Source organism: Delphinus delphis, chromosome X (assembly GCF_949987515.2).
Source record: "Delphinus delphis chromosome X, mDelDel1.2, whole genome shotgun sequence".
In the NCBI taxonomy this organism is placed as follows: Eukaryota; Metazoa; Chordata; class Mammalia; order Artiodactyla; family Delphinidae; genus Delphinus; species Delphinus delphis.
Genome location: NC_082704.1, coordinates 17,625,488 through 17,653,472, shown reverse-complemented (window position 1 = coordinate 17,653,472; position 27,985 = coordinate 17,625,488). Strand labels below are relative to the sequence as shown.

Here is a 27,985-nt window from a genome sequence, read left to right as displayed (position 1 = left end):
GCCTATGCATTGGGATTTGAGAGACAAAAAAGATTTACCCCCTCACGTATCTTCTTCACTTTTCTGCCATCACTCCTGAACAGGGATGATTTGATGGGGGTGTGCGTGTGAGTAATCCGCTGGAGTGAAGGATGGAGTGGGAATTAGCCCTGGGAGCGAAGGCTGGGACTCAAGTCGCCGTATCAGGCACCTTTTTCAGTCTTAATTCAGCAAACATTTATAGCTAACCCAATCAATGCCAGGCGTCGTCCAAGAGCTAGGAGTCCTGTAACAGACCAGGCTCACACTCTCGCCCAATTTCACAGAGGAAAGAAGGGAGGGACCAGAGAAAAACTCTGACGGAACAAGTTCACCAGACCAGGAATGCGGCTTCTCGACCTAGTGCGCAGGCGCCGCGCCCGCAGCGCGGCTGCGCTCTTCCGGCGCGGCGCAAGCTCCGCGGAGACCAATGGGAGCGCGGCTGCGTTCTTCCGGCACGGCGCAAGCTCCGCGGAGACCAATGGGCACACGGCTGCGTTCTTCCGTCACGGCGCAAGCTCCGCGGAGACCAATGGGCGCGCGGCTGCGCTCTTCCGGCGCGGCGCAAGTTCTGCGGAGACCAATGGGCGCGCGGCGCTGGGGCTGCGCATGTGTCTTACGGCTTCTCCCGGAAGTCTCTTCCTAGGTTCTGAGCGTGAAGGCTGTTCCTAGCTTCTGAGCGTGAACCTGCAGAGATGAAGTAAGGCCCCAGAGCTTCCCTCTGAGGGGAGGTGTCGGGGACGGGCAGCCGGAGGTGGCCTACCGGGGCTGAGGGGCGGGAGAGGCGGGGAGACTAGAAAATTAGTCCCCCAGTTTTGCTCTCCTTTACCTCAGGCCGGGCCGCGCTTACTTGTGCGCTTTTTCGCGCCCTGTGCAGCCCTTTAACTAAGGTTAAGCTGATCAACGAGCTGAATGAGCGTGAGGTCCAGCTGGGGGTAGCGGAGAAGGTGTCTTGGCACTCCGAGTACAAGGACAGCGCCTGGATCTTCTTGGGTGAGGCCCACATCTTTCTCCCGTAGGGCTCCTCATTCTCTCCTGACCTGCTCCCTAACATTTCAGCGTTCCCGCCCTTCAGTCCTCCCGACATTCATCACTCACTTTTATTTCCTTCCGCTCTCTGCCTGTGAATCCGTTTTCCATGTCTTTTCTCTCCCCCATTTCTAGTTTTCTCTCTCTGCCAAGTCAGTGCTCATGATAGGTACTGCTTGTCATCCACTATGCTAAGAATCGTGCCACTTGGTTTCTCAGAGACCATTTTTTTTTTTTTTTTTGCGGTACGCGGGCCTCTTACTGTTGTGGCCTCTCCTGTTGCGGAGTACAGGCTCCGGACGCGCAGGCTCAGCGTCCATGGCTCACAGGCCCAGCCGCTCCGCGGCATGTGGGATCTTCCCGGACCGGGGCATGAACCCGTGTCCCCTGCATCGGCAGGCGGACTCTCAACCACTGCGCCACCAGGGAAGCCCTCAGAGACCATTTTTATCACCCCCGTCCCCCCATTTATACAGCTAAGGAAACTGAGGTGCAGAGAAGTTAATAGACTTCCTTCCAATAGCTAGTAAGTGAAACAGCCAGAACTATGGGATTTTAGAACTCATGGTCTTAGCCCCTATCCCATATTACTGCCAACTCCCTCCCGCCCCATTCCCCTTCCCTCAGAATTTATTTTCCTCATCTAATTAGCTCCTGCCTTCTATCCATGGTCATATCACCATCTCTGTATTCACTTGTGTCACATCCAGTAATTTGACAGGTTATTCAAAGAGGTTATTGCACCAGACATTGTGCTAAGCATTTTATAAACATTGTTTTATTTAATTCTTATAAAAATTCTGTGAAGAAAGTACTAATATCCGCATTCTACTGATGAGGAAGGAAACATTTGCAGGGGAATTTATTTCCTATGAAATGCTTAACAATTGACTTTATAATCCTTAGTCTGTGTGAGTTGGGGTTAATATTTGCATATTTAAACTGATTTTGCATCTTAGCTGTTGAATTTGTAGATAAAGAGCACATGAGTTCAAGATATGTTTATGGAATCCAAGTTTTGTGCTGGAAACTATCTGCTTTGTCCAGAAGATTTTGGGTGTGAGGAGGACTAGTTTGGTTAGGGGTGGCCCTGATCTTTCCACTCAGAGTTAATCACTGTTTTTTCTGTACTACTGCTACATCTTCTATGTGTTTCTGTGATTGCATCAGACTGTGAGTTCTTGGAGGGCAGGCCCTGTTGTTTACTCTTCTTTGCACCCCCAGTGCCTAGCTGGAAGCATGCATGGCACATAGTAGACACTTGGTAAATGTTTGCTGAACTGAAATGTGTTTTTTTCTTCTAGGAGGGCTTCCTTATGAGCTGACTGAAGGGGACATCATCTGTGTGTTCTCACAGTAAGTCCCCTTTCATTTTCTGCCTTCTCAGTCATGAGCATAGTTTGCTTCCATAATGCATTTTATGGCATCACAAAAACCATTTATTTTAATTCTAGGCTGACCGGCCTCCCTGCACAGGGAGGGCTGGAGCTTCTGCTCTAGTTTAGATCAGTCCCAGGACATGGTGCTGGTACTCTCCCAATGTGGAAGATCCAAGAAGTTGGATGATTTAGGAGGCTGTCTTGGGGATTCTGGTCTATTTTTATTACTTTTTCAGTGAGGCCTACACTGGAACAGGCTGGAACTCCCAGGAAGGTACTGTGTTGGCCCATCTCTTTGGGCTCCTACAAACCCGTGGTAACTCATGATCACTGGGCCCTTCTGGACCCACACCTGTGTGGCATTGTAGGATTAGGGCAAAGCACAGAGAAATTGGGAAAAAAGCAACAAGTTTAGGCAATAGTTTGCTTGCTTTGTTTCTAGATTAGGGTAAGGTTAGTGAGCAGAGCCAGTCTCTAACCGGAGGCTGAGAATCACAGGCTGCTGAGGAATAAGAATGTCTAGGAGAACCTTATATTCTTCATTCTGCTATGGGATGATAGCAGCAGCACTGGGTGGGAGAGGGTCTTGGCAGCTCACACTAGTAGTGGCAGCTGGTAGGAGAGGGGTTGGGCACAACCCCAGAGCTACATAGAGTAGTTAGTCCATAGGGCCAGAGGGCCTTGGCAGCTCACAGGAGCAGAGGGCCATGACCCCTGGGCTGTGTAGCCCTCAGGGGAAGAGGACCATGGTAAAAGAGGTTGGGCAAGCAAACACGGCTAGCACACCCTGGCAGAGTCATTGCCATGGCAGGGCATGGTTGGGCCTTCCAGTGGGCAGAGGGCCCTGGCTGAGTGGTTGGGCAACTTAGGGGGCAGCAGGTTCTGGCAGAATGGTTGGGCAGCATATAGGGCAGAAGGCCATGGGAAAGAAATTGGGCAAGAAGAAGGCCATGGGGCTTCCCTGGTGGTGCAGTGGTTGAGAGTCCGCCTGCCGATGCAGGGGACACGGGTTCGTGCCCCAGTCCGGGAAGATCCCACATGCCGCAGAGCGGCTGGGCCTGTGAGCCATGGCCGCTGAGCCTGCGCGTCTGGAGCCTGTGCTCCGCAACAGGAGAGGCCACAACAGTGAGAAGCCCGCGTACCGCAAAACAAACAAACAAAAAGCAAAACAAAAACAACAACAACAACAACAAGAAGGCGGCCATGGTAGAAGGCCCTGAGAGGGACAGAGGCTGCTTCCTCCAACTCCTGGTTATTGGGAAGTTCACAGCAGGTACAGCCTATAATTTCCACTCCTTTGTGATACCTCTCCCTGATCCAGCCTTCCATCTGGGAGCTGTTTTTGTCTTATTTGCATTGAGTGTGTTTATATCACACAGCTAGTGTGTGTGTTTATTCCAGTTCTCTGTTCTGGCTATACACGTTGCTCTCCATGAAGATTGCCTTTGCGATTGATAACAGTGGCTTTCAAAAAGTATTTTGTTTTCTGATTATCAGAGTAATGTATAGTCATTATAGAACATTTGGCAATACCCTGAGAAAACCATAGTTCAGGAAGAGTCATGTACCGAAATGTTCATTGCAGCTCTGTTTACAATAGCCAGGACATGGAAGCAACCTAAGTGTCCATCAACAGATGAATGGATAAAGAAGATGTGGCACATATATACAATGGAATATTACTCAGCTGTAAAAAAAAACGAAATTGAGTTACCTGCAGTGAGGTGGATGGACCTAGAGTCTGTCATACAGAGTGAAGTAAGTCAGAAAGAGAAAAACAAATACCATATGCTAACACATATATGGAATCTAAAAAAAAAAAAGGTCATGAAGAACCTAGGGGCAAGATGGGAATAAAGACGCAGACCTACTAGAGAATGGACTTAAGGATATGGGGAGGGGGAAGGGTAAGCTGTGACAAAGTGAGAGAGTGGCATGGACATGTATACACTACCAAAAGTAAAATAGATAGCTAATGGGAAGTAGCCGCATAGCACAGGGAGATCAGCTTGGTGCTTTGTGACCACCTAGAGGGGTGGGTTAGGGAGTGTGGGAGGGAGGGAGATGCGGGAAGTGGGGGGACGTGTGTGTGTGTGTGTGTGTGTGTGTGTGTGTGTAGCTGATTCACTTTGTTGTAGGGTGGAGGCTAACACACCATTGTGGGGCAATTGTCCTCCAATAAAGATGTTTAAAAAAAATTTATAGTTATAAAAAAAAAGAACATTTGGCAAAAAGAAAAAGTATAAAGAAGAAAATAGAATGTACTTTAAGGAAAAGCTGTTAACATCTTGGTGTTTTTCTTTATTGTCCTCTTTTCAAAGTTGGGCATTATTTCTAATATTTTGCTGTTATAAATTATACTGCAATATACATTGTAGTGTATACATCTTTGTATGCATCCCTGATGGTTTCCTTAGTGAAATTACTGGATCAGTATGGTAGCATTTTTAAGATGTTTTATAAACATTGCCAGATTACTCTCTGAAAAGGTTGTTTCAGTTTCCACTGAAAAGGTGGTATCAATTTCCACTCTCACTAGAATGGTCATTTTTCTGAATCCAAATCAGTAATCGTTATTTAAAAAAATATTTGCAATACAGCCTCTCAGTATTATTTTACTTTGCCTTTATTTCATCATCAGGGAGGTTGAACATCCTTTCATAGATTTACAGGCCCTTATTATTTCTTTTTCTTTGTAAATTGTCTATTAATATCATTTGCCTATTTTTTCCCTATTACTGTATTCCTCATTTTCTTACTGATTTTACAAGAGCTGTTCATGTGTTAAGGGTATTAACTTATTGTTGTAACACTTTATCATGTATTGTATTGCTGTGGACTTTTTTTTTATTTGATGTGTTATACTACATTGCTGTTATTCTTATTTCTTGATGCTCAAATTGTCCCAGTTTGGTCTGTAGTAGTCCCTTCAAGCCAACTCCTGTATTCTTTTTTCTTTTACTTTTTATTTTGAAATAATTTCTGGCTTAAAACAGGCAAGTTATAAAATAGTATAAAGTATACCTGTACCCCCTTCACTGGGAGTCCCCAGATGTTAGCATTTTACCACATATGCTTTGTTATTATTTCTTGCCACCTATACATATTTTTTTTAACCTTTTGAGAGTCAGTTGCAGACATGATGCCCATTTACTCCTAAATTCTTCAATGTGTATTTCCCAAAATACAAGTACATTCTCTTGTTTAACCTCAGTATAGTGATCAAATTCAGGAAATCAACACTGTTGCAGTATTATTATCTAATCTTATAGACTTTATTCAACTCCACCAGTTGTCCTGATAATGTCTTTTATAGCAAAAGGAAAAAAATGGTTTTCTAGTCCTTAATCTGTGATATAAATTGCAAACGTTTTCTCCTAGTTTGTCATTTCACTTTTGACTTTGCTTATTGTGATCTTTTTGCTATGCAAAATTATTTTTTTAAATTTTTATGCATTCATTTATTCATATGTTTAAATTATGTTATGGTAACATTGACTTTTTAGGGGATGTACAGTCTACAGATTTTCCTGAGTGTGGTTTTAGCCACATCCCATAAATTTTGGTATATATTCCCATTTTTGTTATTTTCTAAAGAGTCTGCCATTGATTTCTTTCCTTTATTTTGTTTTACTTTCTCTTTCATCCAGTTGTTAGCTTGGAGAATAGGTTTCAAGTTCTAGGTAGGGTATTCTTTGTTTTAAAATATTATTTCCAGCAGTTTAACATTGTGGTTGGAGAATATGGTCTGTGCTGTTTTTGGAGATGATTGAGGTTTACTTTGAGACCTAGTCTACAGTCAATTTTAATATGTGTTTCATGGATTCTTGAGAAGAAACTCATCTTTTTGTACAATCAAATATATCTGTACATATACTAGTCTGATGTTAATATTTTTAACAATATAATTGTTATATTATTAGTTATATGTTTATTTGTATTTATATTATATAATTTTATGTTAATTAATTCCTCTGGCCTATTTTTGTCAATTTTATGTGTTATGAACTCAAAGTGGTGTGTTAAAATCTCTCATACTTTCACTCTTACTTGCTCATCCTATTTTTAATTATAATTTTTGATTTGTTGATTTATGCATAAAATTTCATGACTTTTGTTATGTATTAGGACCTTTTTCAGAGCAAAAGAGCCCTCTTAGTCACATGTAAATGTTTTTTTCTGTTGGCCTTGAAGTCATCTTTGATCTTAATACTACCACCCATTTCTTAATTGGGTGTTCTTGATATATCTTTGTCTAACTTTTTATTTTTAACCTTTCGTTGTCATCTTGTTCTAGATGTGTCTCCCGTACAGACTATATTATTTGAATTTTGTTTTGTCATCCAATCTGAAAGTTTTTGCATTTTAAATCAATAGTGTCTTACTCTTTTATAAAATAAATAGATATGGCGAAATTGTTAACATTAATTTGGTACGGGACAAGAAGACTGGGAAATCCAAAGGATTCTGTTTCCTCTGCTATGAAGACCAGAGGAGCACAATTCTGGCTGTTGACAATTTTAATGGGATCAAGGTGAGTATGCTTACTAAGCAGAACTTTTCCTTCATGTAGGGCTTCAGTTTCATTTCCCACCTGATAGCCACAGGCTCAAGGGCAGTACTGGTCAGCTGGGTGTGTTGTGAGGGTTGCAGAGGTTTGGGGACATATTGACCAGGAAATGATCCCAGAAAATAATTCCATTGGCTCATGACTCTGCCAGCACTTGTTCCTTTTACCCATCTCTTAGCAAACCATCTTCTCAGGAGCATAGGTACCATGACCCCCCACTCCCCTTCACCCGGCACCCAACCAGGCCTCTATTTCTCACCTTTCCCTCCTCACACTCCAGTCTCATTTCTGGTATACTGGAGAACAAAGAGACTAGCAAATGCTGCTCTTCCATGCTGTCCTGTGTCAGGAAATTTGGGGCTCCATCATGGTTTCATGGCTGAGGACATAGCCATGTATGTCTGTCATATGTCTCCACTGACTTAGCAGTACTGGGCCCTGGAAATTCTCTAGTTAAAATCTGATGACAAATTCTACAAAAGTAACTCATTCTGAAGTTTTCTCTCCTCTGATCCCCTCTCTCTTCCACCCTTGTAAGTGAGACGTTTGGCTAAGAGAAGGGGATGGGGCAAGTCAGGCTTATCTGTGCTCCATGTGGTCCCTATGCTTGTTTAGGAAAAGCATTGCCGTTGAACGAGCATTGTCACAGGTCAGAGGGGTAACTCTTGACTTGGAGAGTTTGTCACTGACTGCACCAGTGTGGAACAACTGGAGATTATAGGACAGGGTGGAAAAAGGTTCTAGGCTTGATTTTTAAGAGAGCCGGCAGTCAAAGGGAGTCACCATAAAGGGAAGGTTTTCAAAAATGTTTTGAAATGGGGAATAAGATTGATGATAGAAAGTGCTCAGGCTTAAAGGTAAGAGTAAAAACTTGCTCTTGAATGGAACAGTAAAAGCCAGACATTTCAAATTTCAGATGGCTTTGTCTATAGAATAAGTCTGTATCTGCCTGAATGTTTTTGTTTTAAGTAAGGGGTCAATTTTTTGTTGTTCACCTGGAGAGTTGTGCTTTGCAGCGATAGTATCAGCGTGAGCCAGTTGTTCCAGTATGGTGGGGGTAGAGCAAGGTGTGAGGGCTTAAGAAAAAAAAAAGTAGTCCTTTCTAGATTCCTTCCCCCCTCCCAACTATTGGTCTGCTTTGGCCTTGTCCTAATTGCTGTGTCGGGAAAGCAGCTGTAGCAGTGAGCTCAATTTCAGGAATTCCCTCTTGCTGCCAGGCTTTTTCATGGTGTGTTTCACTGTGGGTGTTACAGATTGAGGGTAATTCATTGTTTGTGCGTCTGAACTCTTACAGTTTTCCGTGCTGCTTGTGCTTTGGGGCAGTACTTCCCAGGCTCTTTTCACTTCATGGCACACGTAGAACGTGAAGATATTAGTATGGCACTCTGGGGTAAACTGATGAGGCTGCCTAGTACAACTGTCCTGGGGGCTCCAGCTGCGCCAGGCCCCACCTGGCTGCCCCAAGGGCTGAGCGAATTAATGTGTAGGGATATGTGCTGTGACACACCAGTTGGGCAGGTCTGCTTTCAAGATTTCCCGAGAAATAGAATAGCGGGAGGGTAATGGGTATGGTTCAAACCATGGATTTCTGCAGCTGGGTTCAAATAGTTAGATAGGAGGGCTGTCTTTGCTGAAGCATTGCCTGTCTGTCTTAGATCAAAGGAAGAACTATCCGAGTGGATCATGTGTCTAACTATCGGGCTCCTAAGGACTCAGAAGAAATGGATGATGTGACCAGAGAGCTGCAGGAGAGGGGCTGTGGGGCTCACACTCCCTCACTGAATTCATCTGAGGGCTCTGAAGATGGCAAACCCACCAAAAAACACAAAAAAGGTAAAGCATTAAGGCCCAAGAGAAGATTCTGGGTAGGCTTAGTGTTTGCTCTTCTTAGCATTCACTGAGAGTTGGTAATCAGTTCTTAAGTGTGAAGGGGGAAGGTGTGGGGAAGCTTACTTTAATTGGGAAAGGAGAGGTATCAGCAGAAGGCTAATGGTATGGGCTGAATTCTGTGACCAAAATACATATGTTGAAGTCCTAGCCGCCCCCCCCCCACCCAGTAACTCAGAATGTGACTGTATTTGGAGGTAGGGTCTTTAAAGAAGTAATTAAGAGTGGGGGTTGCCTTATACAGCAACTCGACATATCAAGGGTGACAGACATCCAGCTTGGCTTCTCGGGGGCACGTTTCTGGAAGTAGAGACTGTGACTGCTTCACGCTGCTGCCAAGGATGCTTTCCTTTTGCATGTCCTCCATCTTTTCCATCTTCCTTTTCTTATTTTGCCCTTCTTTTCCTCCAGACAGAAAGGAAAAAAAGAAAAGAAAGAAAGAAAAAGAGAAGACTGACCAGGAGGTACAGGCAGAGCAGCCAGCCTCCTCTTCATCGCCCAGAAGCAAGATGATAAAGGAAAAGGATGACCCTGGCTCTAAAAAGCACAGTGGCAAGAACTCAGAGAGGGGTCAGAAGTCAGAGTCCAGGGAGGTGTGGAAGCCCCACCCCAGCTCCCCTGAGATCAGGGCCACCTGCTGTGGTGGAACAGAGGACCGAGAGAGGGAGCTGAGGAAGGAGAAGCCCAAGCACGAACACAAGTCATCAAGCAGGAGGGAAGAGAGAGAAGACAAGAACAGAGATAGAGACAGAGGTCGAAGCTCAGACGCACATTGCAGCTGGCACAGTGGGCGCTCTGAGGGGCGTAGTCACAGAAGTAGAAGTAGGAGTCAAGATAAATCTCACAGGCATAAAAGGGCCCGGCACTCCCGGGACCGGGAGTCCTCTAATCCTAGTGACCACAGGCATCACTGAAGCCACAGCCTGTTCAGCTGCATGGTAGAATTGGAAATAAACTGTGTTTTCTTTTTGTTTTTGTTTTTCTTTTCTCTGTACGCGCACCTCTCACTGTTGTGGCCTCTCCCGTTGTGGAGCACAGGCTCCAGACGCGCAGGCTCAGCGGCCATGGCTCACGGGCCCAGCCGCTCTGCGGCATGTGGGATCTTCCCGGACCAGGGCACAAACCCGCGTCCCCTGCATCGGCAGGTGGACTCTCAACCACTGCGCCACCAGGGAAGCCCCTGAGCTGTGTTTTTAAAATGCAGTGAAATTCAGTTATGCTTTTACTATTTCTATATGTAAAATATCTGAGGATGAGTTCTTTTAATCCCTTGAGTGTTAGAAACATTGAGAGAGCTGTAGTTTTTAACAGCTAAATGTCCTGGATTTTTGAGCAAAATCCATTGTCCCTGGGAGTATACTTGGTACTTTTGGTACTTAACCAGAGTATGTATCCTAAATTTGGGTTCATAAATATGGCCCTTGAATTTGTGACCCCAATTTATGATGAAATGGCCAGGAAGGCAATTCTAGAATTCCAGTCTTTGTGAGATATTTAAAACCCTTGCAGTAACCTTTCCAGTTAGCAGGTATAACCATAGAGTAGAGAAGTGTGGCTTCACTAGGCTTAGACAGCTTGTGGTGAATGTGGTAAGGATTCTTAACATCAGCCTGCTCCCTTCCCACCTCCCCTCCCCTCCCCCTTTTTTGAAATTTTAGACGTTTTTTTTTTGTTTTGTTTTGGTTGATATGTCTCCACATCTTTTCCTTACAACTTTATTTTATTGAGAAGAAATTAACATAAAATTAGCCATTTTAAAGGGAATGTTCAGTGGCATTTGGTGCATTCACAGTGTTGTAAAACCACCAACCCTATCTAGTTCCAAAACTTTAATCATCCCAAAATGAAACCCTGTACCCATTGAGCAGCTACTCTCCATTTCCTCTTCCTCCTTGTCCCTGGCAACCACTAGTCTGCTTTCCATTTCTGTAGATTTACCTATTCTGGACATTTCATATAAGTGGAATCATATAACATGTGGCCTTTTGTGTTCGGTGACTTTCACTTAGTATAATTTTTTTTTTACATCTTTATTGGAGTATAATTGCTTTACAATGGTGTGTTAGTTTCTGCTTTATAACAAAGTGAATCAGTTATACATATGTTCCCATATCTCTTCCCTCTTACGTCTCCCTCCCTCCCACCCTCCCTATCCCACCCCTCCAGGCAGTCACAAAGCACCGAGCTGATCTCCCTGTGCTATGTGGCTGCTTCCCACTAGCTATCTACCTTACGTTTGGTAGTGTATATATGTCCATGCCTCTCTCTTGCTTTGTCACAGCTTACCCTTCCCCCTCCCCATATCCTCAAGTCCATTCTCTAGTACGTCTGTGTCTTTATTCCTGTCTTACCCCTAGGTTCTTCATGACATTTTTTTTCTTAAATTCCATATATATGTGTTAGCATACGGTATTTGTCTTTCTCTTTCTGACTTACTTCACTCTGTATGACAGACTCTAGGTCCATCCACCTCATTACAAATAGCTCAATTTCTTTTTATGGCTGAGTAATATTCCATTGTATATATGTGCCACATCTTCTTTATCCATTCATCCGATGATGGACACTTAGGTTGCTTCCATGTCCTGGCTATTGTAAATAGAGCTGCAATGAACTTTTTGGTACATGTCTCTTCTTGAATTATGGTTTTCTCAGGGTATATGTCCAGTAGTGGGATTGCTGGGTCATATGGTAGTTCTATTTGTAGTTTTTTAAGGAACCTACATACTGTTCTCCACAGTGGCTGTATCAATTTACATTCCCACCAACAGTGCAAGAGGGTTCCCTTTTCTCCACACCCTCTCCAGCATTTATTGTTTCTAGATTTTTTGATGATGGCCATTCTGACTGTTGTGAGATGATATCTCATTGTAGTTTTGATTTGCATTTCTCTAATGATTAATGAAGTTGAGCATTGTTTCATGTGTTTGTTGGCAGTCTGTATATCTTCTTTGGAGAAATGTCTATTTAGGTCTTCTGCCCATTTTTGGATTGGGTTGTTTGTTTTTTTGATATTGAGCTGCAAGCTCATACATTCTTAATGTATTTTGGCCAGCAGGCTTTGAACAGCTATGGTAGGTGCCTTTCTTACCACTCTGCTGCTCACCTTTTGACCTTTAGTTCATTAGACAAAAGAGCATTTTAAAAAATGAGGACTGACTTTATTTGAAGCTACAAATGCAGCCATTGAAACAGACCCAAGCAGTGACATCAGGACATAGTAGCTGCCAGATAGCATGTGCACATTCTCTCTCTCCTTCATTCTCACCTCCCTCCCTCTCTTCCTCTTTCTCTGTTTTCTGCCGTTTTGAGGGAGGATGTTCAATTAGACTTCTTTCTAAAGTCATACGATAATACACTTGTTATCCATAGACTATCTCGAGAAGGATACTCTATCCATTGGTAATAGAAATTGCTTCTGGAGAGGAGAACCAGGTAGCATTTGGGAAAGGAGAGGGAAGGAGCCTTACTTTGCACTGTACCTTTTGTAACTTTTGAATTCCAAACTGGATTGGTATTACTTTTTAACAAAAACAAAGCCATATGTAAGATCAGCGTTGGTCATTATTGTGAACCTTTACAAACTAACTTTAAAACTTATGCTGCTGCCTGTGATGAACTTCAGTATGTAAGGGCAGAAATGAGTGAGTAGGTGAAGGCAGCCAAATTTGGGTATATGTGATATTTGGGCAGAAGTGCCTGCCATTCTGTTTACTAAAGTTCAGTTAACATAACATTTATGGACTACAGGTACAGCATAAGAGACATTTACTTGCCTTGAAATATTTCCCTTGGGCATTTTGTATAAATCTGAGTCCTTCCACTGGCCTAAATTCCTGGATAAAGCCTTGGTATGAGAATGACTAGTGAGTGATCTTCGTCATACGTTTCTGTCCCATGGAAGCAGTTTTTAGCCAAGCAGTGTTTGAGGCCAGCTGGCAGGTGAGGTTCCAATTTGCTATTTGTGATTCCTTGACTTTGGTGTTCTCAATGGGGCCTATCCTTTCTCTGTCAGTTGAGTTTTGGCAAGTGCAGGGGCACAAATATGATTGGAAACCATGAGCTTCCCTCTGGCCACATTGGTGGTTCGTGTCTCTTAAAGGGACCAAGAGGATGCCTAGAGGCTTCAAACCCCCCCACCCCCTGCCGAGGAGTCAGATCTCTACACTGCTTTAGGTGTTTGAGGATAGACTTTGGAAGTGAACTTCCAGGGAATCCCTCAATCTAATCAGAATTGGCTGGTGGCCCTGAGGCCATGTACCAATTAGACTTGCACTGTCCAATAAGGGAACCAATAGCCCCATGTGGCTATTTAAATTGAAATAAATCAAAATGAAAAACTGAGTTCCTCAATCATACTAGTGACAATAGCCACGTGGGGCTAGTGCCTCCTATATCAGACTGAGCAGATATAGACCATTTCTATCATCGTAGAACATCGTATCAGACAGTGCTAACTAAATCATTCAGGCATGGCAGCACTGTATGCAGCTATGTGACCTAAGGGGAAGGCCTTGGTGCTTTCCAGGCCTGTCTAATCCTACTGGTCCTTTGAGGATTGCCTCAATTCTAGTTCCTTCAGGAAACTTATCCTTACCACTCCAGCTCACAGCGATGACTCCCTTCTTTGAACCCCTACGGCACCTGAAATGTGTGATGACACGTTGTTTTATTGGTGTTACACTTTTGCTTCTAAGTTAGTCTCATCTTCCCAGCAAGGCTGCAGGGCCCTCAAGAGCAGAACTTAAACCCCACACTGCCTGTTAGATGCATCTATATGTGAGGCACAGCTTCTCTTTTCATCCCAAAATGCTTATCAAAAGCATTTATCAAGCCTTCCTTTTCTCCAGCTGCCTTTTTTTTTCTTTGCTCTTGTTTTCAGTATGCATAAAAATCAGCATGTAGGACACAACGTCATGCTTCAAAAACCATTTATTTTTTGAGGAAGGTCAACATGCTAATTGATATCAGGTGTAGCAGCGTCAGCTTGTGTCTTGGTGAGGGGGTTAGGGTGAGGAAGATTTGGGAACATTGGCATTAGATCTTGAAAACACTTTGGAGAGAGCTGATGATACCTTCCTCATCATTTCAGACCCCTGTTTGGAAGTACTGGGCTTATCAGAGTCTGTGAACAAACCAAAAGAGAAATGTGGTCAGTTATCAGCCTTTCCAATTGAGGCTGTCAGGCAAGGGGAGTGATGATTTTGGATTCAGAAAGAAGTATTTATATAATAGCTTTTGGTTTTTAAAGTGCTTTCACAAAGAGTATTTTTCTCCTTCTGACAACCCTGGGAAGGAAGCAGGAGAAATTCAGTGAGGTCAGATGCCTCATCTAAGGTCATGTGGGTAGAAAGTGGCCAGATTTGCCCTAGGGCCAAGGCTTTCTGATGTGCAGGCCAGCTCTTCACTCCCTGCACCCTGATGCTTCTTGAGCCAGCTCAGCAGTGCCTTGCCTCCCTCGTGCTAGCAGATAACTATCCAAAAAAGCCTGCTGAGCTAATTCCACATGAAAAGGTAACTTTCAACTCTCAACAGTACTGGTGTCCATTTCAAAATATCCAGGCAGAAGCAGCAGTGCATTTAAAAAGGCTATCGTTTCTCACTCACTTTGGGTAAATTTTCAGTTGACTAACCCCAAGTGATCTGTTTGTTGTGTGAGCTATAAAGGACTTATGTGGCCAATAAGAGTCTCCATTTAGACCAATTTTTCTGCACCACTTGTTTTATGCAACGGGCTCTTATTTAAAGTATATCATAGTTTATGTTAATGAAATGATTGTTGTATCTGTAAGGACAGAAATGAGCAGTTATCTATGTTGCGGATGCATCATGACAGGATGTCATGAAAAGACACAGGGCAATAAAGCACATACCTTCTTATTTCTAGTAAAAGACAAAGTTCTCCTATACCTCTTGCAGGTCCCTAGTTTTTATCTTCTCTAGCAGTATAACCTTAGGAACTTCAAGGATCTATGATTAAAACTAAGGTAGCAGATAGCAAATTTACCCCCAAATAAGGGGGAAAATAGTTCAGGTTTTCAGATTAATAATGCAGTACTGGAATGTGCTGGTAGTTTAAACAAAATAAGAACAATGAAGAAATTAATAAGGAAAAAGCCAAAATCTGCAGAGGGAAAGATAAAGGCTTGAATGGAGAGATCTCTGAAAAAGCAAGACAAAGACAGTTACAGGATTGAGATATGTACCGCAAAGCCACATTCTGAAAATGTTGAGGGGAAAAATGAAGCTTTGTTTTTGCAATTTGTGGGTCTTGTTAAAAATGCAGATGCCTGGACACGATTTCCCTGAGAATACTGACTGTGCAGGTCTGGAGAAGGGCCAGGATTCTGCAAATAAGCATCCTGGGTGATGCTGGTGCAAGCAGTCTCTGAATGACACTTTGAGACACTGCCCCTAGTTTGCAGTCACTAATAGATTCTGCATATTGTTCAAGATGGGCACTGGCTAGAATGACAGCACACACAAAGTTCATCCCTAGGGGCACAATGAACCCTTTGGCTAACAAGTCATATTCCTTTCAAAGCAAAGCTGCTGAAAAGAGAAATCAAGTAGTAGGTGTGGCATTCTCAGTGTATTGGAAGTAGGAGTTACATATGTCAAAATGGAGCAAGGTTGGTGAGACCAGCTCTCCTTCAAGACACCCTGATGCTGCTTAGATCAGCTTGTGGGCAGCACAGTGGTCACTCTGAAGAGACCTGGTTGGTACTGGTCACTGAAGAGAGAGACATGTCTGGGGTGTTTATGGCAAAAGTGGATGGGCCGTGATGCATGCCAAGTGCTATAGAATGACACTTCATACCATGAACTGATTTAGATTCCCAATAAAACCCTATCTGTAAAAAATACACCATAAGCTATAATGGGCATGTGTTGGTCCAGAAGTCCCCCCTTTTTTGTCGGTTTTCATAAACAGGCATCATTGTAATTTCTAATAAATTATCCTCTATGGGGCTTTTACTACTTTGAGCATCTTAGCACAAGGTGGCCATTTCTGCATTTCTTCCTCCAAAAGCCCTTATCAGAGCAAAAGTATGTTATTTGAATTTATAACTGCTTCCCAGTGAGTTCCTGTAATATGCCGAATGCAGGGGTTGGGAGGAGGTGTCCCTGTCAAACTAAAGGCACAGAAGAATGATTTTACTCTTTGATTGGACATGCTAGTTAGAAACCTAGATGGGATCTTTTCTACTTGCCACTGAACTCTGCAGGCTGTCCTTGGTCACTGCTCAATTCTGAGATGCAATTCTGAGATGTAGTTTATCACTTTCTATCAATGCGAAAGTGCCCTGGCCAGCCTATATTCTTCAGAAGATGGCACTTCATGTACAACATATTTATCATTTTATAATAAAGCTCTCAATTATGTCATTTTGAATACAGGAGTTTTGATCAGATCTTTATGATTTCTTTCCTTCTGCTAACTTTGGGTTTTTTTGTTCTTCTTTCTCTAATTGCTTTAGGTGTAAGGTTAGATTGTTTATTTGAGATGTTTCTTGTTTCTTGAGGTAGGATTGTAGTGCTATAAACTTCCCTCTTAGAACTGCTTTTGCTGCATCCCATAGGTTTTTGGGTCATCGTGTTTTCATTGTCATTTGTTTCTAGGTATTTTCTGATTTCCTCTTTGATTTCTTCAGTGATCTCTTGGTTATTTAGTAGTGTATTGTTTAGCTTCCATGTATTTGTATTTTTTACAGATTTTTTCCTGCAATTGATACCTAGTCTCACAGCGTTATGGTCGGAAAAGATGCTTGACACGGTTTCAAATTTCTTAAATTTACCAAGGGTTGATTTGTGACCCAAGATATGATCTATCCTGGAGAATGTTCCATGAGCACTTGAGAAGAATGTGTATTCTGTTGTTTTTGGATGGAATGTCCTATAATATCAATTAAGTCCATCTTGTTTAATGTATCATTTAAAGCTTGTGTTTCCTTATTTATTTTCATTTTGGATGATCTGTCCATTGGTGAAAGTGGGGTGTTAAAGTCCCCTACTATGATTGTGTTACTGTTGATTTCCCCTTTTATGGCTGTTAGCATTTGCCTTATGTATTGAGGTGCTCCTATGTTGGGTTCATAAATATTTCCAATTGTTATATCTTCTTCTTGGATTGATCCCTTGATCATTATGTAGTGCCCTTCTTTGTCTCTTCTAATAGTCTTTATTTTAAAGTCTATTTTGTCTGATATGAGAATTGCTACTCCAGCTTTCTTTTGATTTCCACTTGCATGGAATATCTTTTTCCATCCCCTCACTTTCAGTCTGTATGTGTCCCTAGGTCTGAAGTGGGTCTCTTGTAGACAGCATATATATGGGTGTTGTTTTTGTATCCTTTCAGCCAGTCTATGTCTTTTGGTGGGAGCATTTAATCCATTCACGTTTAAGGTAATTATTGATATGTATGTTCCTCTTACTATTTTCTTAATTGTTTTGGATTTCTTATTGTAAGTCTTTTCCTTCTCTTGTGTTTCCTGCCTAGAGGAGTTCCTTTAGCATTTGTTGTAAAGCTGGTTTGGTGGTGCTGAATTCTCTTAGCTTTTGCTTGTCTGTAAAGGTTTTAATTTCTCCGTCGAATCTGAATGAGATCCTTGCTGGGAAGAGTAATCTTGCTTGTAGGTTTTTCCATTTTATCACTTTAAATACAAACATACACTGTTAAAGAGATGATTAAATCCTAGTAGCATGGGCTGTAGTCCACATATAGATGTGATAAACCCTTATTTCCTAGATATTTCCCACAGGAGCCTGGTAATTGTAAACTCATAATTATAGTCACACCACATACTTTCCACCAAAATTATTAATGAAATATTATTAGTGTTTCAGAAAAAGCAAACTAGTTGGCTCATGTTAACTAGTTATCTGACCCAGTACTCCCCCAATGTAGATCAACCTACCGGAAGGCTCAGTATTAACTTTAGGTTTGACAGGAAAATTCATCAATTCAATGAACAAAGTCTCTTTTTTAAATACTATCTAATTTGAATGAAAAAATAATCAATCCAACCTTCTGTTATTTTGGCAGTTGGATCTGAGGGATGCTCGTCATCACCACTAAAAGAAAAAGGTAAAAAACATTTCATTTTCTTTGTATTTTATACTTGTTAAAGGAATACTAGTTAAAGAACAACCTGTCAAAGTCATTATTCATATAGATGCAAACCTGGAATGGTATGTCTCTGAGTTCTCAAGTAAAAATGATAAAATGATTATTGTGAAATAATGAAAAATGATTGCTACATTGACTTTATTTGGTTTTATATGTTTGCCCTTTTCTTATGCAATGATACAAATAATTGAGATTTGCCTGCATTACTAATTATTTATGTTAAAACAATCGTGACGGGAGATAGGGCCAGTGGTAGGCCAGGAGCGATGTCCTAAAATGGCATCAGGTCAAAAAGAAAACTTAATTTCATAGTGCCAGGTGGAAAAGAATATAGTTAGAACAAGGTTGATTTTTCTCCTATGCCCTATTTCTCCCATGATACAAAGTGCTACTGTTCCCAGTTTGTGAATATTCTTATAAACACAAGAACGATTTTAGACACGTTTTGGCTATTCTAGAAAAAGTATTAATCAGACTTCAAGTCTGCAGTGTACTTTGTTCCGCCCTGTCCCTATAGGTACTGCATAGTCCAGCCTTTCTCTTGTAGTCTTCTCCAACCTGGATGGTCTTATCTAAATCTTATCCATCTTTTAAGGCCCAACTCAAACTCCACTGCTTTTGAGAATTCTTCCCTGAATGCTCCAACTTACACCGCCCCCTCCATTCTTGGGATTCTTCTGACAGTGCCACCCGGTTGAGCATTTAGGGACATATGGGAACTAAATATGAACTCCTTTAGGTGGGCCATTAGAGTGGGGACTATTGACTCAGGGCCTGTCTCCCAGGTTCAAGAACCTAACACATTAGTTAAAGACTTAATCTAACCATACTGTAGATCACTATACTAGAAAGTAGGTCCCAGGAGAAGTGGAGACCAGATAAATAGGAATGGGAGAGAAGATGGGAAGGGAAGGCCCAGGAAGTAACCACAGAGGGGAGTTAGGGGAAGGAGTGAGGGGAGGTTGAAGGGCTAAACACTGGCTTCCTCACAGGTTTACTTGAGTGGCCCATTCTTCGATCAGCATAATCTTCATTTCAGATTTCTATTTCCTTAGTCAACTAGTATTGCTTTAACTGACTGTACCGAGAAAATGAAGGCAGATCCTCTTCATTATATGAGGATGAACTCATAATTCTATGTATGAAGTAATGTGTCGGTTTGGTGCTAGATTTCATTTCTATTCCCTGGAAAAGTACAAGTCAGGTAAAACACAAAGGAGAGTTTACAACAAATCAAATAAAATATACTGTAACATATACTGCCAGCATTTCTGACCAAGCACACTTTGTTTGGTCCTGAAATTTCACATGGCTTCCCAGTAAATAAATAGATCCCAATAAATAGATTAGAGTCTGTGTTAAGGCTATTGACCTGATGAGCTCCTGAACTGGCCAGAATTGTATCCCTGTGTTTTATTTTCTCTGGTTCAGTGCAGCTTCTGGGTTAAGTGGGAATCACTGCAAATGGATAATCCAGGGAATTGTCTTACCAGGAAATTCTAAATCATATGTAATCTCCATACACATGATAAGATACAATTTTGGGGGTAGGGCCAACCCAAGAGGTCAGTGAGGCCCAGACCATCACTAGAAGGATACAGAACCAGGGACAAGAGCTGTGTGTCAAAGTGATAGTGGAGTTTATGGGCTGATTACAGGAGGAACATTCAACATATTCAACTAACTTGCTATGTTTCAACAAGCCGGGTAAGTAATTTTTAAGAAAATAGTTGGTTAAGTAACTTGCCCAAAGGTCACATAGCTACTAAGTGGCAAAGTCAGAATTCAAACCCAGATAGGCTGAATTTGCATGAATCTTTTTACTCCCTTCCAAGCCCATCTTCTGGTCCTGCCCACTGGCATGGAGTTTGTATGCACAAAACTTCCAATGAATATTTATAGTTAAGAGTACAAAAAAAGAATGCAATCTATCATTTTAAATAATTAGCTTGTATTTCTCCTAACTGGTTTCCATTTTCTGTTTTTCTTGTCCTTCTAACTAGCCTAGGACTCTTTCCATGATCTGTTTTTCTTCAACTGAAGCTCCTGGCTTCATCTGTTAATCATTTCCCTTTTGTTGTAAATATCGTCAGAGGTGGGAGAGACTGCCTAGATCTAGTTTGTGCCCTTGTCTTCCTACCCAGTGTATATTACTTGTACTAAGTTTGTGAAACTCTCTACCCTTTCTATAGAAACCCAGTCACTGATACTTAAAGTTCTCACACTTACGCTCAGTTGTGTCTTTTTCTCCCAAGAGGAAGAGTTTGTGTCAGTCGAGAATTTTGAGGTAGTTACATCAACTTTAGAAACAGTTCTTATTTGTGTCTGTTTAGATTCTGTCTTTTGAGCTGGTGATGCTTCAGTAATTGTAGTTACACTGGATTTTGGCTGACAACATTTTCCTAGTGACAAAAATTTTTTCAGATTGCTTTTGCTCATCAGTGGCTTGGGAAAAGCCCCTGTGCTGGCAGTGGGCTTCACGTCTTCTTTTATTTGATTTTCAGGTGGGCCTTCTGGAAATTCTTCTTTTACAACCTCTTGTAAAACAACTTCATCTTCATCAGAAGTAAAGCTCTCTTCTGCTTTCTTTTGTAAAACTTCTTGATTAATATCATGAGTTATCAACCGAATGATAAGATCTTTTTTGCTTTGGACATCTTTTAAAAGCTCCACTTTGGTGATGTCAGGCTTTATTAAACTCTGAAATGAATTCCTACTAGCAGTCTGGAATTAAAGAGACAATGAATATTAAAAACAATCGCCTCAGTCTTTTTTGCTGTGGTTCTATTGTAATAAGGCAACTTTCACATGGTATCTAGTTTCAATTTAGTAAAATTATTTATCTTCAAGTGCTTTTACTTATATATTAGTGATATATTTAAAAGAAGAAATAAATGAAGATCACAAGCAATATTTGCTCATTTCTATAATTTGTTTTGCATTCAAGATTATCACTCCAGTTCAAAGAAGAAACTCTAAGGTTCTTTCTCTTGCTTCAAATTTTACCTTTTACTCGCCAAGAGGTGCAAAATGCACAAATACTTTAATTACACTGTTTTCATCACTTGTCTTGAAAGTTTTTTAACAGATTTAGACATGATTAAATGTTTTTCTAAACTTCTTAGTAGGGAACTAATAGACGAACTAAATACAGAAATTTTCATGAAAAAAGACAAAGTATTGGCTGACTTGGATTTTTTAAAATGATGAGTAATAGCCAAAATTGTGAAGGACTTTGAATGTTCACTCCTCACCCCTCCACACCCTAATCCTTTGAATGTATTTTCTAAAGGAAGCTTCAAAGAGCAAATCTTCATTCTCCTCACCTCCCTAGTCAAGTGTCACTTTCCATTTTGCAATGTTAAAGACAGATCAAGGAAGAGACAGTTTTAATTAAACAAATGACTTCTCCCATTTCTGTAGCCTTTTGATGATGCCACAGAACTTTTAAGTTAATTTGAGTTATCAATCTTAGATCTCTTTGCAACACTGCAAACCAGATTTTCAGATAAATGCTGCCTTAAAGGAATATCTTTTGTGCAATACAAAATTAAAGAACTTCTGTAAGAAATGGAAACACAATCAATTTTGGTTATTTGTGCTGGTGGAAGGAAAGTGGTTCAAAAAATCAAAAATCATTCTATATGGCTTTGGAATGTAACACTGTATGAGCCTTTAATAGGCATGTGTCTGGTGTATTGGGAAGTTTTGGTACCTCCAAATAGCAAATGAAACCCTGCTTGTGGATTTCTGACTGAGCAATAGCCCGGGAGTTGTCTGGGTTCCCTAAACTGATCTGTTCTTTCTGCAACCCTCATCCTCATGCTGGGGATGGATGGCACTGCTATCCAGATAGCATCAAAACATGGCTGAAACTTGCTGCACCATCTATGTCTAGTTTCCTTAAGACAGCTTTTGCTTCCCTTAAGATTAGCAGGGGTAGTTGTTTTGGATTAGCTATTCTCTTCCAAGTTCCTCTAGGCTATAAAGAGATAGTTAAAGTACTGATAAAGGATGTAAGAGAAGAAAGCAGGTTGCCAAGAAGAAGAACTGATAGATATTTCTGCACATGATTAAGAAGTAATGACTTGGGAGTAATGTTCTACAGTTTAGACAAACAGGTTTTGTGCCCACGGAGTTACTTACATATAAATGAAGACTACTAAGTAAATGCTAATATAACTTTGAGAACCCAGAGAGAAAAGGACATTTTAGAGCTAGAAAAGACCTTCATCTAGTCCAAGAAACTAAGGACCAAGGCGATTCCATCAGTGTCTATGAAAGTTTCAGTATTTGAGACAAAACAAGTATCCATCAATGTATTCACCAGCTCTTAGACTTAGTTCAGTGAGTTGGAAAATAATGGTAATGAAAACATACTCCTAGGCCTAGGCTTCAGGCAGGCTGGTCCCATAGAACTTTGCTCCGTTTGCAAAGTTTTTACCTAGGGGCTTTGGCGTTAAATGAGAATATTGGGCTGGATCAGTGTAACTCCATCTCCTGGCAACATCATCCCTAAGATCAGTAAACAGAACTAACTACTTTTTCAATAGATGCGTTGTACCAGGGACAGCATTTCTGCATTTCAGGTCCCCGTTATTGAAGTACATTTGGAGCCCAAATATGGGACTGCAGAGAAACTAGTTCATAAAAATAGCAGCATGAAGACAACTGGGTCTAGGACAAGGGTAGAAGAGGAAAGAAACCGAGTACATCCTGAGGATGTAAGAATATGGAGAACTGGGAAGGTGTTATGTAACAAAAGTGAAATAAGGAGAAACGAACTCTAAAGAGCTTGCAGTCTAATGTTTGTTGATGAATGTTGCTAAATAAAAACAATACTACTGTGGAACCTTAAATTAAGTTTGAGGATTTCAATCTCTAATAGAGGCTAGTTTAGCTGATATTCTAACTGGTCCTTCTAGATCCATATAGTACTATGATAATGTATATCCATTAAAAAGAACTGTGGTGATTGTAAAAACTGCATTTCCTCTCAGTTGCCAAATGAGGACTACAATTCCAATCAGTCTTGTTTGCTGTTAAGGGTATTTCTCTGTACTCCCGTTCTTCAGAAAATGGCAGTTCAGTTTGACTGGCTAATGGAAACTAGCCTGCCACCTTTACACTGAGCCACATTGCTGATGGGGTTAGTCCCAGGAAAGCAGAGGATTGTATTGGAGGAATCGGAGTCCTCGGTTCTACTGGGATGCACAAGAGAAAATTGACCATATTTTACAAATGCATTCCTGTAGACCTACCTGAGGAAGGAAATCACAGAAGGACAGCCAGGTCTCACTGACTGCTCATTTCTTTTCACTAGTGCCTTTTGCACTTACCTCTAACAGCTTTATGTTCAGTCGTCCCGCCTGATCCAAAGAGATGCATTTGTCTTTCTCTTTCTTGTATCAGGTGTATCAGTTGAGTAACTCTTCCCACTTATTGACCCTCTTCTCAGTGTTTCAATGCTGTGTCCAGTTCTAGCTAAACACTCCACCTGCAGCTTCTTAAGCAATTGAGTTTTTATAGAAATGACCCCTAAGTGTTCTGTACCAATGTCTGGATCAATATTGATGGGTTGTTTCCCACGGTGAAGAATTATCCTAACTGAAAGCTCCTCTTGCCTTAAACCTTGATGTAACCCTTTTTGCTGTAGCTCAGGTTCCATTTTGACAGCATGCTCATGTGCCTTTTCAACAATTTGACCAATGTCCAGATCGCCAAAGAGATTAGCATGTGAATCTTCTGGGCTAATTGTTTCTAATGGACAATTGGAAACTTTCCTGATTATTAAAGAAGCCACCTCTTTAGGAAAGATGTGGTTTGTACCTTTCATGTCATGATAAAGTTCTTCATGTGTTCCAGATTGTTGTAGTACATGATTATAAACAGAATCGGCCATCTAAGAAATAATTTCTATACTTTCTGGATTTAAAAATTTTTCTTCAGGATTAGCAGCTACAATACTAATGTTTTTTCTGGAAATTTCAGTTGTCACGGATTTTGTCAATTGAGATGCAATTTTATTTAACTCAGGCTTTGATAAGTTTTTAGCATCTTTGCTTGAGGCACTTGGCAACTTTACTAGTTTAGCCAAGAACAAGGCAAGTGTTTCCTCTAAAAACCTGGCATCTAATACAGCCTCTTTTTTGGATGAAGGTTTTTTCTTTGACTTAAGATCATCAGTAATCTTAACCATCTTTTCCATAATTTTGACAGCTTCCAGAGCTAACTCTGAACTTGATGTTTCTTCCTCTACTTGAGGATGAAATTCTGAATTGGAAATTTCCTTCACCATTAAAAATCCTATTATATCAGAGAGGACATTGTTCTTACCTGTTAAATCTTTATATACTGAAATATGGGAGCCAGAGTGCTTTAAAACAGTGTTATAAACAGAATTAACTACTTTTTCAATAGTCGCACTGTCTGCTAAAGATACAGTGGATGATTCTTTGACCTGTAGTACTACTGTAATCTGACTTTTAGAGATATATTCTTGGAATGAATTTAAGATTTTTGAGCTTATTTTTTTGCATTTCAGCATTTAGAGAATTGTTTTGTTCCTTATCCGCTTTTGGAAACTTAAATAGAAGCTTTGACAAAAAATTTATAGCAATTTCTTCTATTATGTTAAAAGGCAGTTTGTAAGCCTGTGATGGCTGAGGCTGGGGAATTTCAGTGGTTTGGATAACATCTTTAAGGATATTTTCAACAACACTGTCAACTTCTTTACAGTGGCGTTAGTTCTCCAGAAAAATAGTTCTGTAGGTGATTTCTGGTCACTTCTTGTACAACTAAATTAACTATGCCTTCTGAAAGGATTTTGCAACCACTGCTGACACACTTTTGTATGCTCTCTTGAGATCCAAATTGTTGCAAAAGATTATTATAAATAGTCTTAACCACTAATTGAATAATTTCATCATCATTAGGATGTAAAGATTCTACATAATGTATAATCATATCTTCATTTTTGGAGATCTCTGTTATAACTATACTTGCTAATTTCATTTGAAGGAAGTCCAATTCTGTGTACAAATTATCCTCAGATATTTCTGTTTTAGCATTGGCTACTGTTGAGAAAATTTTTGAAAGAAGAGAAGAAATTATCCTTTCTAAAAATTCATAAAGCAGCATTATGGTATATAGCGATGATATCTAACATTCTTTGCAGGCTGTCTGGGCCACCTTATGGACATTTTTCATAACCTCCTTAGATTCTAGAGGCAAACATACTGAATCTGGAGTCTCATCATAAAGTAGCAAGTTTAGCTGATACTGAAAAGTTTCTTCTATTACTGCATTAGCTAGCCTTCTTGCTAATTTTTCAACATTACTCTTTATGTCCTCGCAAATAGAGTCTTGAGATCTATACTCCTGCAAAATATTGCATATAGAGGAGTGAACAATCTTATTGACCAAAATTTTATTGATTGATGGTATTTTAGCTATAAAAGATGCCTGATCTGAAGAAGGTATTTTAGTTGCAGGTGCCGTGTTATGCATGGGTGGTATATTATCCATAATTATCTTTTTCTTGGGAGGTCTTTTTTCCACAGACAGTTCTTTTTGCCTGAGAGGTACTTTATGAACTGATGAAATGTTATCTTCAGATGGTAGGAACCTACTTCCTTGATCTGGCTTTAATACTTTAATTTGAGCATCTGAAAACTCCTTTAACAGGGAATCAATCAGTTTCATAGCCGTGTCATAGAGCTCAGCTTGATTTACACCTCTGCTTACATTTTGACATGCATCATCTGTATCCGATGAGGAAGAAAAAATCAATTTGTTAACTATTTCAGAGATAACATCTTCTAAAAAGTTAGCAGGGAAAATCCCGGGTTTATATTCTGGTGGGTTCTGAGGATTGTCCCGTTTACTAGGTGTACTTTTAATCTCTTTATCTTTACTTTTCTCATTCTCTTCCTCTTTTGCAGGAGCATTCTGTTTAGCTGAATTCATTGAAGCAGGTTTTGCAAAATCCTTGCCATCCGCTTGAGTTACATATGCTGCTTTATCACCTACAGGATTTGGGGATTTTGAGTCATCCACTGGTCCTTGGAAAGAAGATATTTCTAAAACATTTCTGTAAATGATTCCAGTGACATTTTGGGCATGTTTAGAATGCAAGATCTGTTTGTCATCTGTAACTGCGTAAGCTGGAGAATCTCTTCTCTTCTTTTGGATCTCTCTGTATCTCACCTTGGATTTCAGAGATGGTAATTCAAAAGGTTTGTCCCCTTTTCCTAATGAACTTTCTTTTTTCTTGTCACTCTTCTTTTTATCATCTATTTTAAAATCTGGTTCCAGGACAACCTTGTTTTTTGTATCATCGATAGCTGGTGAAAGATTTTGGTATACCTCATCACCTCACCCTTTCTCATCTTTTCTAGCCAAACGGTCTTTCTTCTTGATTTCATTCTTTGTAAGTTCTGTACCCAAATCTGGCCCCTGAGTATCTTTACTTTTCACACTGGTTGTTGTTGAAGTGAGTTTCGATACCTTCTCATTATCTTTTCCAATTGAACTTTCCTTTTTCTTTTCATCCTCTTTCTTTTTCTTTGGCACACCTCCACCTCACCCTGATGCTAGGGTAGTTACTTCGCTCTTCATAATGCTATGTATATTGGTACATACTGGCTTCTGGATGCTGCCTGTTTTCATTGATGTCTTCTCCTTTTTGAAGTTCTCTTTTCTGTTAAGTGCTCTTCCATCTATTTCCGAAGTGTCCATTTTGTCTTTCAGGTCTGAGGTTAGAGGAATAAGTGTAGATAATTGTTCTAGTGAAGAAACTGGGCTCTCCTTCAAGCTTCTCTTTATCTTTGTAAAGGTTTTATATGGTAGTTGTTGAACTCTTTGGATGATGCTATCCACATCTAGAAATGAAAAGAAGGTGGAAGACCAGCTTCCCGAAAAAAGGTTGAATCTGGAAAGCAGAGATTGCCTTCTTGGCCAAAACAGCAATCATCTCTATAACAATGTTACTTCTATCATGTTTCTGAACATTTTTAGATCCATATATGTCTATGACCTCATCATACACAGAATCAGATACTTTATCGACTTGTCTCTTTATCTATCGGTGGAAATGAAAACATTTTTTCAGCATTCGCTAGAACTTTAATTTCACTTTTCCTAAATTCCCCTATCAGGGCATTTGCAAATTTTATAGCTAGACCCATGATATCTCTTTCTGATATCTCTTTGTCCTTAGGATTTTCAGCAATTCTTGGTAGAGTATAAAATTTGCGAACAAGGTCAATTACAACATCTTCCAAAAATGCAGCAGAGTATACAGAAACCTGTGGGAAGGACTGTATTTTTTCTTTCATGGGATTCAAGAGTTCAGTGACATGGTCATTTTGGGGTAAGTCACTGGGAAATGATTCTTCCTCACATAAAAATAGCTGCGGATGGTGGTCCACAATTACCTCCATAATGAAACCAGCTATTCTCCTGAGGAATGAGCCTCCTCTTTTGCATGTATCTTTCTGTACTTCATCTTCAAACTTAATTTTTTAAATAATATTGTTACATATGGAGTCAACGAAGTTATTGATTACCCCTAATTGCCAACTCTCCACATGCTCCTCTGCCTTGGCAAGTCTAATCTCATGTTCAGAAATTTCTGTTATGATATCATCAGTTAGTTTTGAAGCACTGTTCACAAACTCATAATCTGGTGGCACCTCTTCCTCATTTGGTTCTGTTTCAGTCTCAGATGAAGGGAACATATGTGCTAGAAGCTTGTAAATCATATCTTCTAAAAGGGAACGAGGCAATACAGTGATGCATGATGGCAAGTCATGGCTATCATCGTTGATGGTGTCAAGTACATTTCTGATGATGTTCTCCTCTTGGAGGGAGGAATAGGAAGAAGTTGCTAATTCTCCTGTAACTAATGACTCCACCTGATAATCATAAAATTCTCCTAACAGCAAATAATACATTTTTCCCCCAAATTGA

At 40.6% G+C, this 27,985-nt stretch overlaps 2 protein-coding genes across 2 annotated transcripts in view; one reads left to right on the top strand and one right to left on the bottom strand.

Annotated features, from left to right (window-relative positions):
* The first annotated feature begins 660 nt into the window (after nt 1-660).
* Nucleotides 661-27,368, top strand: RBMX2 (RNA binding motif protein X-linked 2). Its single transcript, XM_060002351.2, is given in 9 exon segments — nt 661-718; nt 896-1,011; nt 2,352-2,403; nt 6,831-6,960; nt 8,652-8,829; nt 9,295-9,641; nt 9,643-9,821; nt 17,930-17,971; nt 27,234-27,368. Coding segments are annotated over 8 exon segments (1,017 nt in total). The 5' UTR covers nt 661-713; the 3' UTR covers nt 17,940-17,971; nt 27,234-27,368.
* The window catches only part of LOC132418786 (fibrous sheath-interacting protein 2-like), a 44,123-nt gene continuing 35,210 nt past the window's right edge, over nt 19,073-27,985 (bottom strand). The window contains 8 exon segments of the mRNA XM_069540331.1: nt 19,073-19,198; nt 20,243-20,737; nt 23,353-23,399; nt 23,402-24,545; nt 24,547-24,751; nt 24,753-26,936; nt 26,938-27,083; nt 27,085-27,983. Of these exon segments, the coding sequence (XP_069396432.1) occupies nt 19,073-19,198; nt 20,243-20,737; nt 23,353-23,399; nt 23,402-24,545; nt 24,547-24,751; nt 24,753-26,936; nt 26,938-27,083; nt 27,085-27,983 (5,246 nt within the window).